Source organism: Arvicanthis niloticus, chromosome 5 (genome assembly GCF_011762505.2).
Source record: "Arvicanthis niloticus isolate mArvNil1 chromosome 5, mArvNil1.pat.X, whole genome shotgun sequence".
NCBI lineage: Eukaryota > Metazoa > Chordata > Mammalia > Rodentia > Muridae > Arvicanthis > Arvicanthis niloticus.
The window spans coordinates 16,681,291-16,697,479 of record NC_047662.1 but is presented as its reverse complement, the minus strand read 5'-3'; the positions used below and the strand labels follow the sequence as shown (position 1 = coordinate 16,697,479).

At 43.7% G+C, this 16,189-nt stretch overlaps 1 protein-coding gene across 34 annotated transcripts in view; it reads left to right on the top strand.

Annotated features, from left to right (window-relative positions):
• Positions 1 to 11,276, top strand: part of Eif4g3 (eukaryotic translation initiation factor 4 gamma 3) — a 216,975-nt gene extending 205,699 nt beyond the window's left edge. For all 34 annotated transcript variants that reach the window (XM_076933915.1, XM_076933913.1, XM_076933909.1 and 31 more), the window contains 3 exons: positions 6,317 to 6,398; positions 7,768 to 7,914; positions 10,169 to 11,276. In XM_076933915.1, the coding sequence (XP_076790030.1) occupies positions 6,317 to 6,398; positions 7,768 to 7,914; positions 10,169 to 10,350 (411 nt within the window). In that variant the 3' untranslated portion in view covers positions 10,351 to 11,276. The remainder of the gene's footprint in view (positions 1 to 6,316; positions 6,399 to 7,767; positions 7,915 to 10,168) is intronic.
• Positions 11,277 to 16,189: the final 4,913 nt, after the last annotated feature.

Genomic DNA, 16,189 nt, shown 5'->3' with positions numbered 1-16,189 from the left:
CCCTTAGCTTATTCCTTGTCCTCTTCTTGGCTTTGTAGTCATTTACCTTTCACCCACAGGGACTGCCTATCATTAGAGAACTTCAAATGCCTTGCTGGAACTCAAATTATCTCTCTCTGAGATGCAGTACACTAATCTAATTAAGATTGAAAGTTACTTTAACATGGCTACATTTTTCTGAATATTACTTTGTAGTGTGACCACCACAGTAACAATCGGAGGGAGGCAGGAAGGCAGTTAGTTGGGTTTAGTATGACTGAGTCCAAGCTTGGGGACGCTGACCCCAGGTAGTCTATTTTAGGCGTATTTCAGCACAGCACACTGTGGTGAAGACTTTCCTGGTGAGATTCACTCAATCTTGTGTGCACAATAAAGCTTAAAACGTGACTGCATCAAATCTTTGTAAAGTTCATCTTCTATAGAGAAGGGTTCTGTGATTGACAAGCTTCTAGTGAGGGTTTGGGGGAGGGGCCCAGAAGGTCACCAGGCTGTTAGCCATGTCCACTCCCAGCCTTCTGGGAGGATGACAGCGTGCATTCCTTCCTTTGAAGGAACATCCTGTATGCTGACATTGCTGGTTCCTCCAGTGCTTATCTGTGAGCAAGAGGGCCTCCGTGACTCCCACGGTACAACCATCTCTTTCCCAGTCTTTATCTATGTTATAATTTATTCTTGGGAGGTGGCTAAGCTAACTACTATGACACCAGCACAGTTTACTCTTGAACTCTCAGGGTAGTCTCAGCCTTGGGCCTGGTATGTAAGGCATACCAGATGTTATAGTTTTCTGTTTTGCAAGCCAGATCATGGCTCACATACTTAGAACATCAATCCCTTCATGATTTTCCATAGATGAACCATATGTAAATGATTGTGGTAATTTTACTTTTTTTTGTTATTTTTCTTTAAATTTTAAAAGTATTATAAATTAATACATGTTTCCTTACCAAACAAACTGCACATATTTGACTGCCCTTACGTTGTGATGTGCTAACATTCGCAGTGGTTTCTTTAGAATTCAAGTTAAACAATATCAGCAAGGGTAGGGTGGTTTGGTTTTTTTTAGAATTTTATATATTTCATGCTCTTCTTTCCCCTCCCCCAACTCTCCCAAACCTCCCTTCAGCACCCACTCAGCTTCATTAGGGTGTCTGGTTGGTTGGTTGGTTGGTTGGTTGGTTGGCTAATTGGTTTGGTCTTTTTGAGAAAAGGTTTCTCTGTGTAGCCCTGGATGTCCTGGAACTCACTCTGTAGACCAGGCTGGTCTTAAACTCACTAAGATCTGCCTGCCTCTGCCTCCCGAGTGCTGGGATTAAAGGTGTGCACACCATACTCTCGTTGCTTCATGTTTTATGCCTGTGTCTGTTCTGGCAAGAAGGCTCAGCAGGTAAAGAAAGCCCTTGCCGCCAAGTCTGATGACCTGAGTTCAATCCCCAGAGCTCATGTGATAAGAGAGACTGACAACTGCCTTTGGCTTCTACAAACAGTGCTACGGGGCCTACCCTAATCAACATAAATCAATAAGTGTAAAAAACTATTCGATTTGCTTTTTTTTTTTTAAGAGAAGACAAAGGATAGATTACAGCAAATGTAAACTGTACTTAATAAAGATAGTTTCTTTTTTTTTTTTTCTTTTTTTTGGGGTGGGGGGGTGGAGTCGAGACAGGGTTTCTCTGTATAGCCCTGGTTGTCCTGGAACTCACTTTGCAGACCAAGCTGGCCTCGAACTCAGAAATCCGCCTGCCTCTGCCTCCCAAGTGCTGGGATTAAAGGCGTGCGCCACCACTGCCCGGCTGATAGTTTCTTTTAAAAGCAAGAAAGGAAAGCAGGAAAACTAGGTTAGTAGCTGAGCATTTGGTGCCCCTGTCTGACCTTCTGTCTGTGAGTCTGGCTGTTGTCTGGACCATGCTCTGCAATCTACTATTGGCAGTCATGAGCAAACAGATCTTCATCCTTCCTTCCTTCCTTCTTCCCTCCCTGTCTTCCTTTCCTCTTCTTCCTCCTGCTCTTCCTCCTCCTCTTTTTCCTCTTCCTCCTCCTCCTCCTTCAGTTCCACATCTGTGCTTAATCTGTAGTCTTCTTGGCAATTTTCTCCATCTCTTTCCTACTGTTGGATGCTGGAATTTGGGTAGTTGGTCTTATTTGTACAAGGTAGGGGCAGTTCATTTTCTTGTATCCCTTGAGGAGGAACACTCAAATGGTTAAGAAGTGTTGTCTAATTTCATTCCATTAATAGGTTGGTTTTGCTCCTGTAGCTTGAAATCTGATCCTTTGTAGATTTTGAGTATGTTCAAAACTTAAAATTGAATGCCTTTAATCCCAGCACTCAGAAGGCAGAGGCAGACAGATCTTAGTGAGTTTAAGGACAGCCAGGACTACACAGAGAAACTCTGTCTCAAAAGTAAAACTAATAATAATAATATAAAAAATAATAATAGGGCTGAGAGATGGCTCAGAGGTTAAGAGCATTCATTGGTTGCTCTTCCAAAGGTCCTAAGTTCAGTTCCCAGCAACCACATGGTGACCCACAACCATGTGTAATGGAATCTAATTCCCTCTTCCAGTGCATGAAAACAGCATTCATATTCACACACATCAAATAAATAAATACTTTTGTTGAACAAAAAGGCATTGTTTTCAAAATAACATGTGTTGCGGTAAATCTCTTGCTCATAGGGAGTCCATAGAAGAAAAGACACAAGTCAATAAGTATCAAATGAATGCTGCATGCCTAGATTGGGCAGATTTACCATTAAACTACACTATTCCCGGCTATGAGAGCTCTTAACAACTTGCGGTTTCCTAGGTCTTCTTCGTCTTCTCTCTCTCCACCAACTGCCCTCTAGCTTCGACCAACTGCTAACTCTGCCGCTTCTCTCTCTCCTCCTCGGCTCTCCTCATCTTCTCCTTTTCCTGCCTCTGGCTCCTCCCACTCCTTTTACTGCCCAATCACTGGCTGTAGCCTTTATTTAACAAATTTGATTGGACAGAAGGTTTACAAGATTCACTCCTCCTTCGCAGGCCCTCCCAGGAGTGGAGTTACCATGACAACAAGAGGCTAGGGCTATCCACCACATTTCTCCCCTTTTGTCCAATAATAAAAAAAAATTTTTTTTTCTTTTCACATATTAATTGAACTCTAATTATATTACCATGTTGTGATTGTTAAAGTACAAGATAAACCTAACACCCAGTCCATCAATTTTGTTAACTAAATAGAACCTTTGCCATCTCTCTCAATTAAAAAACTTAGTTCTGAACCTGGCTTATGTCCTATCTTCAGAACGAATAGCATCTGAAAACCATCCTCTTAAAGTAAATAGCCTGGGTTGGCTGTGAGATTATAAATCTTCAACCCCATCAGAAATCCAGGATGACTAGTTAATTAAAGATATGGGAAGCACAAAGCGTGGCTTCTAAAACTCAGCCAATTTAAATAGACCACTGAACATCTAGACAGTTCCTTATTTCAAAACGTTGGAGCATCTGGTCTTCAGCCTTCTGGCCCAGGAATCATCTGACAGACCTAGTAATGCAGAATTACTAAAGGCTGATTACTCTGTCTTGGCAGATATAATCAGTCGACTATTCTGCAAGTGTGTTTCTTTTTTGCACTCTATTTTGTCTGTAGATTAAAAGAGGCAATTCTTGCCTAGTGGCTGTCATACCACAACTGGTGTAACTCCAAAGATGCTCAATTTCTTCTTAGAATCCAAGACTGGGAAGCTGTCAGGATCAGATAAGTCTCCAATAAAATAAATGTTTATATATGAATGTTTGTAATGTCAATTCTATGGATTTCTGACGTTTTTGAAAATCAACTATGTAAGGCAATCTGAACAGTTGTCTGTTAATTCCTTTCCACTATTTTTTTTTTTTTTTTTGATTAAAAAGGACTGGGTCTAAGCCTTGTATTTCTAAATAAGATATATAGGTACAATGCCTACATGAGAGTAATATATTAATATAAATTCCATATCAATGTAAGAGATTATAATTTCAACCTTGTAATTATTGTAAAGATTTCTTAGCAATGTAAGATATACTTTTTTTTTTTTTTTAACTGGGTCTAAGCTTTGTATTTCTGTATGAGTTATACAGGCACAATGCCTATATAAGAGTAAAATATTAATCCCACTTAATTCCTGAGATTTAGCTCTCTAATTCCCTTCCTGTCTGAAGCTACATTTGTAAAGTATTCCTTAAATTACAACACATGTATCATTTACAAAGTAACCAGAACCATCCACCCCAACATAAGGAACTGGGGCGATGATCTCCTTTTGTCTGCTTCCAGCTGCATTGGGGTGAAGAATTCCCATCTGGGGGCCCAAAGGGAAACAGGAAAATTGGCTTAGTCAAAGGAGAGCTAGCTGGCATCATTTGCCTTGAAGTCACTGTGTACTGAGAAAGTTCATAGCAAAGCTGACACCATAACTGTTACAGTCAGAAAGGCTGGACAGGCAAGCTAGCTGTTCTGGAAAAGTTCTGGAAGCAAGTCCTTAAAAGAAGTGGCTTCGATGCAGTTGCAGTAGAATCAAGCACGAAGCTGGAATAGGAGGTCCTAGAGACTCAGAATCCCCAAGTATAAATCATGCTAGGGCTGAGTTTCTCTTCTTTCATCCTGTAACATATAAAACTTAAAAGCAACAGGTAGTTTTATAAAAACATTCACGTGGAACATGTAGGGCACACAGCTTTGTCGATGAAGATCAATAAAGAAAGGCCACTGCCCTCTTCAGGTTAGTTTGATTACTTAATCAAACTATATATAACTTATATACATGCCCTCATAAAGGGTGGCATGTATTAGGTCATAAGAAATTATTACCCAATTAAATGTTCTTGGCTTTGTATTGACATTTTAGTCCCAGCCAGTTAAGTCCATATAAGAGACATAACACCATATATACATCACCCATTTGGTTGGTTGAGTTAGTCTCCCTTTTCTTCTGTGTCGACTAGTGCTTCAGGGAGTCTCCCTTTGTCATTTCTGATCTTTATCATTTTAGAAGGAACCCACAGCTTTTCTTTTCCTGTGGAAACATAAGCATAACCTCTCCCCCAGCGTAATACATTTCCCACTTTCCATTCTGACATCATATAATATCCTTAATATAAACAGGTTGATTTAGTTCAGAAGTTTTTTCCACAGTCCAATGTCTCTCAGCAGCTGTGGAGTTTTGTTCATTAGCATTTAAAAAATTTAAAAAATTTAGAGTTGCTGTCTTTTTTTTTTTTTTTTTTTTTTTTTTTTTTCGGTTTATCCATCAGCAGTAGTTGTTACAGCTTTGAAGAACTAACTCTTTGAGTTTATTCCAATCCAAATAAAGTTGTTTGGATTTTTTATTAATTGGGTTTTTTTGTTGTTGTTGTTGTTGAGAGGAGGTCTCTCTGTGTATAGACCAGGCAGGCTTGGGGCTGGCAGTGCTCCACCTTGCCAGCTAAATACTTAGAAAGAGATGTAAAGCAGACATCCTAGCTCAGGACATCATCTCAGCATGGCAGTGCCATCCAAGTCGCTTCCCATTCCCCCACCCCAGATGTGCCAGCGGCTCCGTAGGCTGCTGTTGCTGTGGCTGACCTGCTCATGAACCCACTGGTGGAACAAAGCCTTTCACTACAACAGTGCTGGTGTCCCAGAGAGCTGGTCAGCTGACAGTCTGGCCTTGGTATTTGAGGGCATGTGCCAGTCCTTGGTTATAAAATCATCAACACCAAGCTTTCTAACGCTCAGTTGACAATGACATCTGCAGTGTCTCCTGGCCAGACTCTTCCTAGTCCCCAAGAACCTGATGTTGAAATACTTGGACCACTTGCTTTGGGGCTACCTCCACTTGTGTCTCTTTCTGCTGCTGCACACCAGCTTAGGAAAAGCCTGAGCAGTAAGATCCATGCAGTGGAATTAAAGCTGGGGTCCCCTTTGAATTCATTTGACATCTGTTAACACAGTTTCTTGACATCCTTAGAAAACAGGAACAAGTTTCTCACTGCTGAAAGCTTTTTTCAGGCAGAGCTGGAAGTCAGCCCCATTTGTGGTGGATGAAGGTAAAGCAGTAGTGTTAGCCCAGGCCACACTGCCTTCCTGGCGAGACAGCATCTCACTGGGTGCCTCACGCTGGCCCCAAGCTCACTTTCTAAAAGGTCAAAAGGAAAGCTGGCATTCAGTGGCTGCATTTGTGTAAAGTGAGCATGCTGCATGGTGCCATAGGATGGCATGCAGAGTAAGAAGCTTCTCAAACCTGCGAGGCGGCCGGAGAGTGTTCACAGACAACGTGCAGGCACATTGCACTAATGTATGTTGTGTTTTCCTCCCCAGGCTAACCTAGATGAAAGCCAGATGAGTTCGCCTACATTCCTTAGAGCTTTAATGACGGCCGTTTGCAAAGCAGCAATTATAGGTGAGCGGTGTTTGCTGAGAGCAGTTGTGAGCATTTAAAGTACAGATTGTCAGCTGGACATTTCATGATCTGATTTTATATTGTCTTGAAGCTTGTAGTTTCTGTGTAGATGTTGGCATCATGTCATGCCACCTGCCGTGGCAATCCGCTGTGGAGAGAGCGAATAGTTCTCTCTCCGTAAGACTGTTTGCTCTCTCCACAAGAACCAGGTCTGACTCTCCCCTGCATGTTCTGCAGTTGAGCAAGGTTGTTTCACGCTCTGCGGCTCCAGTAGATCTTGTTCCTCTGTCTTCCTCCTCAAGGCCATGTCTTCCATTCATGAATGGGTTAAATATTTTTTATGGATTTTTAAGGTGGGGCTCATGTAGCCCAGGCTAGTCTCAAACTGACTCTGTAGCTCAGGATGGCATTGACCTCTTTAGTCTCCTTATGCCTCTCATGTGACCGATTCTGGCTTCCGGGCTAAGTACCACGCTGTATGACCCTGAGCACCTTTGTGCCTGTCGGACTGCAGCTCCATCTCCCAAGCTTTGTTTTATTGCATTTTTAAAGTATTCACTTGAGGTCCTACATTATTAATTAGTAATACTTTGACAGAATATAATAGTACACATTTGAATATTGTGCATTTGTATGATACAAAGTGATGTTTTAATAAGCGTCTAAATGTGGACAGTGTTTAATCAACATATCTGTCAGCTCTCCAACTTTATGATGAAACATTTGATATCGATTTTATGTTGTCTTAACATCTTGGTACTGTTTCATTCTAAATACAAATAAGAGATGGAGAGATGGCTTAGTGGTTAAGAGCACCGACTACTCTTCCAGAGGTCCTGAGTTCAATTCCCAGCAACCGCATGGTGGCCCACAACCGTCTGTAATGGGATCTGGTGTGTCTGAAGGCAACTACAATGTACTCATATACATAAAATAAATAAATCTTTAAAAAATAAATAAATACAAATAAATGGGTAAAAATTTGAAGGGAATCTGCACTCACCATGTTTTGTATTTCCCCTCCATGTTTTGTATCATGCTTTATAAAACAGACCATTAAAAATGCACCAGTGTCAGCGGCCCGCAGGCCCAGCTGTCTGGGAGGCTGAGGTAGCAGGGTAAGAAGGAAAAGGGCCTCTAAAGCCACTGAGCAACTTAGTGAGAGAGACCAGAGAGAGCTGGAGATGTTAGTTCGGTGGAAAGTGCTTGCCTGGTGTGTGAGACACTTGGTCCAGGCCCCAGTACCACCCCGTGTAGATAGTCTTTGCTGTGGGCCGCTTTGCTGCCTTTCCCAGGAGTGCCTGTCTGTCTGCTGTGCTCAGGACGTCACAATGGCTCTGTGATAATGCCGGCTCTTCTGTCCCTCCAGCTGACTGCTCTACCTTCAGAGTGGACACTGCTGTGATCAAGCAGAGAGTGCCGATCTTACTCAAGTACCTGGACTCGGACACAGAGAAGGAACTGCAAGCACTTTATGCGCTACAAGCGTCGGTAGTAAAACTTGACCAACCTGCCAGTAAGTTTCCATCTTGGTTCACTGAGCACAACCAACTGGGGAGAAGGAGAGGCCTTGAAAGATGATTTGCGGTTAAGATGTGGGCATTGGGATAGGGAGGCAGAGGTAGTCAGAGCTCTTGAATTCCAGGCCCGCCTGGTCCACAGAGCAAGTTCCAGTACAACCTGTCATGAAAGAAACAAACAAACAACAGAAGAAGTAGTAGTTTAGGGACTAAACTACTCAGTGGTCCACTCTTGGAGTGGACCCCGGGTTCAGTTCCCTGCACCTACAGTGGCCACTCCCAACTATCTGAAACTCCAGTCTCAGGGGGTCAAGCATCCTCTTCTAGTCTCCATAGCCACCAGGCATTCACATGGGAAGCTTGACATACTTGTAGGCAAAACACCCACACACATTAAAATATTTAAAAACAAAAAGTATAACTGGTGGGTGGCTGGCTCTCCCCCATCATCCCAGCACATGCCGTGGCTAGGGCAAGAGGAGCATGACCTCAAGGCCAGCGTGGTAAGAATATACCTAAAAACCAAAGAGTAAAACTGGGGTAGAGAGTTGGTCCTCTCCATAGGCCAGGTCTAACGGGCATCCTGCCACAGGGGAGCCACTACTCCATGTGCAGTCTGGACACCCTGAGATACTGTGGCCATGGTGTGGACTGAGAAGAGTGAATTTTTCATTTTATCTCCATTAAGTAGCCACATGTGAGCATACTTGGATGCACATAGAGTAGCCTTGAGCATGGCTAATGATCCTAGCGTCCTAAGTCACTGGTGAATCAGTTACACAGGTGAACGCGCGTGCACGCGCACACACAAACACACACACACACCCCCCATGTTAGATGCTGGCCAATGAACTCTTGACATCTGCAGGAAGTGTTTGCAGAGTGTACACATGACTGGAGAGGCTTATTGTGGGATGGCCTTGAGTGGTCCACAGATACTGTGGCATTGCAAAGCTTTTTGTCTTTGAAAATGAAAGTGCTCCTGAATCTAAAACAAGTTATTCTCAGAATTTAACCCAAGAGGCATTCAAGTCTGAATCCCAGTGTAGCTCATCTCCTTTTCTCGAAGTTATGTAAGATCATTTAACAGGATGGGAGCCTTCCTTCTCTGAGTTGTGCAGGAAGGGACACTCGCTTCTCAGATGACAGGTTGTCTGATGAAATTGGTGTTGTGTTGACATTAGGTCCTCCTTGTGGAGCTGCTAGTTTGGAAACCTGCCCCCATCAGACTTGTGGCCTCCCTCTCCGTTTCCCATTTGTTGTTTTTGTTAGTGGGAGGGAGGCGTGATTTATTTCAGTGTTAAGATAATACAATTACAAGTATTAATCTAAAAGATTTTAAACTATAGATCTGTCTGACTCTCATCGGCATTTCTTGTTCATTACAGCCTCCTTTATTATGTGATGGTCAGGAAGCTGGCTGTGAGCAAGCATGCAAGCCATGTGGGATGCTACACGCATTTATCTCAGCAATCAGTGGGCAGAGGCACATGGGTCTCTTGTGAATTCAGGGCCAGCCTGCTCTACATAATGAACGTGTGGCTAACCAGGGCAACATAATGAAATGCTGTCTCCAAAAAAAGGATGGGGAGGGCACACTGGGCATGGCTGTGCTCTGAGCTGCACTCCAGTCACAAGGACCTTTCTCGAGCAAAGAATAAATAATTTAAAGGAGCTTAGTATCTCTACCAACATTTCTACTTCTATTCCACTGTGAGAACAAAAGAACTCCAGTTATTCAGACAGTTGACATTTAAGATATCAAAATCTAGAGATCAACTCTGCCTGCATTGTCCATATGAAGTCAGTCTTTGTTTCTAAATACAGACTTAGAAAGGGGAAAATTATACTTGTTTTTTTGCCTCTGCCTCACGAGTGCTAGGATTAAAGGCATGCTCCACCAGCAGCAGCGTGGTTTTTAATTTTAAGAGTTTAACTTGATAACTACATAATAGCAGACACCTTTACTAGTCTGCAAACATAGTTGAATTTGAACAAGATAATAAGAATAAAAGTAACGTTTTATCTGCAAATGAGTGTTCTATTGCTTAGCATCAGGAGTGTGTGGTGCACTGTCCTAGGAAGTGAATGTTCATTCACTGTGCTGATTCACTTACTTGAGGCATTCATTAATTTATGCATTCAGTCATTCAGTCATTGTCCACATTCAGTCACTTACTCATTCACATATCTTTGCTTTTCCTTGCAACTATGATGCCCAAACCAGTGACTCTTGTCACCCTGTTGCAGATTTGCTGCGGATGTTTTTTGATTGCCTGTATGATGAGGAAGTGATATCAGAGGATGCCTTCTACAAATGGGAGAGCAGCAAGGACCCTGCTGAACAAAACGGGAAGGGCGTGGCCCTCAAGTCTGTCACAGCGTTTTTCACGTGGCTGCGGGAAGCAGAAGAAGAGTCTGAGGATAACTAATACTTCAAATACACAAACGAAACAAAAGAAACAATTTAAGTATTTTTTTAAAAAGTTTCACGTCTTCGCCAATCACAGTGCAGCAAGGCCAACTCTCGCAGAAACCCCACGTGTGCGCGAGTGGGAGAGGGGACAGGAATCAGGTGATCATGGAGGATAAAGGTCCTGGAACAAGGAAACAGCAAACCTGAGGGCGGGAGCTCCAAAACCAAAATACATGTACTATTTATAGAAAATATTTTCTGTTTTAATCTTTTCTTTTTAAACGAGGACTCATACTTTAAAAAAAAGTAAAAAAAAAAACATTTTGCAAAAAAAAAAAAAAAAAAGAAAAAGAAAAAAAACAGTTGAACTTTAATTTATTTTAAGGACTGCAAATGCCAGTGTAATTTTTTTAATTTGCAGTTTCTGTAAACAACGTGTATAATAGAAAAGCAAAGAAATAAATTTCCCTTCCCTCCAGATGCACCGCACATTTGTATTAAGGCATAGCTGTTAGTCCCGATTTGAGAAGGTTTGGGTGACCAAGGTAAGAAAGATCCCTTTTCCCCTCCCCCTCCCTTTTCTTGCCCCACTCCCAGCCCTCTCATCAGATCTTTCTGCCTGCCTCTCAGCTTGCTTCAGAAAATTAAAAAAATCACACTAGTAATCAAAACATACATAACCTTGGAACAGAAGGAAGTACTGTGGACCAGAAAAATCCAAGAATTGTTCAAAAAAAAAAAAAAGTGCTACCCTGGAAAATACCCCTAATACCGTTGAAATCGTTAGAGCAACTTTAAGGCTTGTAAATACATAGAACAAATATTTAAAAACATAAAAAAGGAATTGACTCAATACTATTTCTTTTCACTTTCAAAATATAAGGAACAAAATAAAGACAAGCATTGCAAGTTTAAAATAAAGACTTCTCCTTTTAACAGCCATGAGCTGTGTCCTGTCCTGGGAGGTGCTATGTGGCTGCTTATGGTCCAATCCCAAGTGCTTCTGATGACGGGTGTGTGTGTGCCTGTGTGCCCATGTGCCTGCCTGCCTGCCTGCCTGCCATGTGTGTATCTGTCTGGTATGGATACAGAGGGTGCCTCTGCCTAGATGTGGGTGCCCTTGGGGTCTAGGACAAGCAAACCTGAAACAGTCTAGCTGAGTATATTACAACTCTGGGTAGCAGGTCACCCCAGTAATACCACTGATTTCCAAATCTTCATTCAGTATAGGTCCCAAAGGAGGGACTGCAGAGATGCTTCAGTGGCTCAGATCACTGGCTGCTTTTACAGAGAAGCCCTGTTCAGTTCCCAGCACCCACACATAGCTCATATCTGCCTTTAGCTCCAGCTCCAAAACATCTAACACCTTCACACAGATATGCACATAAAAATAAATCATTTATTAAAGAATTTGAAAGGTGCCTCTTTAAGAAATGTAAAAAATGGTCCAACACATGGTAGGAGAGAATCAGTTTCTAAAATAGTCCTCTAACCTTCACACATGTGCTGACGCTCAGAAGCATGATTCTACTTTGTAGTAGAGTGGACCTTAAAGTCACACAAACTGCACGGAAGCCCTAATCACTCCGCTTGAGCTCCCTTCAGGCCTTGCGTGGGTGTGAAGCCTCTGATGGACCTGCTGGGTCTTGTGTTTGCTGCAGTGCTGGGCCATTTGCTTCCTTCCCTCTTCATGAAGTAACACTAGGGAATGGAGTTTGTCTCTCAGCTTTCACTCTACAAAATGTGTTTAGGAACACAGCCATGCAGATCCCAAATCTCTTTGTATTTCATGCCCATGTAATCTAAGGTTTATGCTGGCTTCTAACTGTCCACAGGAGGAGGAGATCTGCCAGCTGAAGAAGCAAAACAGTTCCCCACAGTGATAACGTGCTTTCCTGGACCAGGCTGAGCCCAGCTCAGTATCCTAGCATAAGCAGCCTTGGAGGCCAATCCTCAGTGGTGAAAAGCCACATGCTAAACACCGCCTCACGTGACAACCTCAGCTGTAAATATGGGCTCAGGACGCAATTTGGGAGTGTCTGGGTGCCTTGGAGGCCTCAGTTAAAAATGCCACCTGGTTGAACGGTTTACTGTTTCCATGACCCCTGTGCAGAAGATTCTCATCCAGGAAGCTCTCACTAGATGCAGGCTTTCTGAAGGATCTGACAGCACTCTTAGGGGTGGGGGTGGGGTTGGAGGTGAGGGTAGGGGTATAGTGACTACATCTTGGGAATCGGTGGCTGTTGACAGACTAACCCGTTCACTATTATAAATACAAATGTGTAAAAATGGAGAATTTTTAATTTAAGGGTTGGTAAAAAATAATCAAGTTCTTTACATTTCTATCACAGTAGCAGAAATACTGTTTTTGAGATGCTGTCCAATGTAGTGCCATCATACACTGCAAGGTAGCCTTTAGGTTAATTGATGCTGTATTGAAATGTTTGATAAAATTAGAGCCATTTCCTAAATAATGGGCCCTTCCCCGAGGGCGACAGGAGGTGGCCAGCCTAACCTATATAACAAGGGGTAGGGGTGGTGAGTCTGGAAAGATGGCTCAGGAGATAAGTGGCCGATGCCCAAGTATGGAATCTGAGCTCAGATCCCCAGCGCCTCCATAGAAGCCAAGTGGGGTTGCATGCCTGCAACTCCAGCTCCGTGGGAGGCCGAGGTAGGAGGATCACTGATACACTGAAAATTGATGACAAATATTCAGAAACTTGTTGTCCTATTTAGGGAGAGAAAAATATGCCAGTTTTGAAAATAAACTGATTTTTAGATTCTTCAGCCTAATAAGCAAGGTCACAGGTCATGAGGTAGTTTACTGAGCAGATGATACTCAGAGGCTGAAGACATAACGATGTTCTTAGCACAGGATCTGTTCCCAGCACCAACATGAACAAAAAAACGACTTAGCATCTAAGTGCCAAAAGTTCTTGAGTTCCTAGAAACAGCTAGGGATTCAGGCTGGAGTTTGAATTATAATATACATTGTGTCACTTGGGTCTCCTTGGTATCCTACACCCTTTCATTACTAGTGCTTAACACTGTGAGGAGCCACAGGCTTGCCCAACCTCAACTTAAGAAGGCCTGGTGAGGGAGGGTTTAGAGAGCAAGGTCTCACTGAGCTTGCTGCCATTGGCTTTTCTCAGAATCTCGGTCTGCAGTCATCTTAAGGATAGATCTTATAAATCACAGAAGACACAGAACTTCAACCAAGGGACTTAAAGGATGAAGCGCCAAGAGTATTGTCTTGCATGTGTAAGACCCAGGTCTGATGGAGGGGAGAGGTATGCGTGTGTGTGTGTGTATGGGGGGGGGGAGGGAGAGAGAAAATGACAGGAATTCTTTTCCTCCCAGGATGATGTAGACAATTCTGTATGAAATGTTACCCTGGGGCCGGGGAATCAGCACAATGGCTAAAAATTCTCCACAAACCCGAGGACTGGAGTTCAGAGCCCCATGGTGGATGTGGAAGCTTGGCTGTAATCCTGATCCCCAAGAGAACATTCCCAGGGCAAGATGGTGTATTCAGTGAGTAAATGCATTAAGAATGGTTGAAGACCTCAAGCTCTGGCCTCTAGACAAAAGAGTGCTATGCACTGTGCGTGTGAGCGAGCGTACACAGGTACACCACACAGTTACCTACGTGAGCCAGTGGTGAAGGACTGTAAGGCCAGCTCTTTAAAGCTCCTCCACTCTCCCCCCTCGGTCCTTTGAATCCAGGTTTGAGTCAAAGGCAGGCAGGCACGGTATAGGGAGGAGCAAGACCACACACATCTGCAGTCCCAGCCCTCGGGAAGTCGGGGCAGTGGATCAGGAGTTCAAGAGTATCCTTGGCAAAGCAATGGGGCACTGTCTCAAAAGGAAGTAAGAGTGCCAGGCATGATGACTCGCCTTTAATCCCAGCACTCGGAAGGCAGGCAGGCAGGCAGGCCTGGTCTGTCTTACATAGTTTCAGGGCAGGGCTTCATAAACCATCTCAAAAAAACAGAAATTAGCTGGGTGGTGATGGTGTGTGCCTTTAATCTAATTACTTGGGAAATAGATGCAGAGGGATCTCTTGCGTTTGAGGCCAACAAACTGGTCTACAAAGGGAGTTCCAGGACAACCAAGGCTACTCAGAGAAACCCTATCTCAAAAAACCAAAAAATTAGTGGGGGCTGGTGTTGAGTTGTTGTTGTTACCTGGGTGACTAAATAGTACTGGAGACCACGAGTTGCTACCAATTGAAGTAACAATAAAAGCTGCTCAGACTGAGGCAGGTACGAGTGACTTCCTGCTTTGAGGTAATTTTTAAGAGACATGAACTTTTTCTAAAGAAATGAGCTAGGCCATCAAAGAAGCCAGCAGCAAAAATGGCCTCAGTAGGAATCAAGACTTTGTACAGCAAAGAGAAGCCCATAGTAGGGATGGCCTCTGCAGGTGGTCCTCACACAGCTTGTCCAAAAATGAAGAACGGCGGGTAGGAAACGGCGAGGGTTCACTCCAGCCCCACCCCACCATACCCCTGTCCCAAGCAACTTGAATAGTCCTTCTAAGATCAGTCCAGATGGGCCTTCTCTGAGCAGATAAGAGAACTCTGGGATTCTGGTGGGCAGTAACCTGTCCAACACTGCAGTTATTTGCATACAATGGAGCTGACAACCCCTGGTGCCTGCTGTTCTATAAATACTAACATTCATTTTATGTGTAGCCCTGTCTCACCTGCATGTATATAGCTGCATCCCACGTGTTCCTGGTGCCCTTGGAGGCCAAAAGAATGTGTTGGCTCCCTTGTCACAAGTTATCAGGTGGTTACGAGTTACCATATGAGTGCTGGAGATTGAACCCAGGTGTTCTGGAAGAGCGGTTATGTGTTCTTAAATGCTGAGCCGTATCTCCAGCCCAAGATTTTTTCTTTTTATGTATATTCCTCTGGGCAGAGGGGTGGGAAGCGTGTGTGAGTACTGGCCAGAAGAGGGTTTCAGATGCCCTGGTGTTACAGGCAGTTATGAACTGCCTGATTGTGAGTGCTGGAAGCCAAACCCTGGTCCTCTGCAGGACCAGAAAGCACTGTTAAACTCCAAGCCCTCTCTAGCTCCCTCACCCCACAGTCTTACTGTATTGGTTTTCATACACAGATACTACTGTGTTAACCGTTCGCTACAAGTGCTACAGCATGCTGTACAGGGGTATAGCCTAGGAACAGGAGTGTACTACATAGCACATGTGTGGAGCAAGCCACCCCGTCTAGGTTGATGTAATGAAATATCCGAGGTACATTTCTTAGAACGCATCCCCTTCCTTTAGCATTGCACCACTGTTCCCTCAGATTTCACAAGAGACCACCTTTTTATTATTTGTTGCACACAACACACACACTCCTCTCTCTCTCTCTCTCTCTCTCTCTCTCTCTCTCTCTCTCTCTCTCTGTGTGTGTGTGTGTGTGTGCAGTGTGTCAGATGTGCATGCCATGGTGCACACGTAGATCAGAGGACAGTTTTGCAGAACTCCAATCTCTCCTTCCACCATGTGGACTCTAGAGATGAAAATCGGGATAGTCAGGTTTCGTCGCAGATGCTTGTACCTGCTGATCCTTCTTGCTGGGCCCCGGGAGTTACTACAAATGCTCGGCAGAAGAAATGACAGGGCTCACTCTTAAAAACCATTTCCAGTCCACCAAGGTAGCCATACAGTATGGGTAACCGAGGCTCTTTGGAATGAGTGGTTATCTGGAACCCTTCGGGACAGGTCTTGGACCAATCCAAGCATGGTGACTGGTCCAAGCATCGTGGGTGAGATGAAAAGCAATGAAGAGTTGTAGACCACAGTCTCCTTCCTATGCCAGAACAAGGAGGAGCCGGGCATGCAGT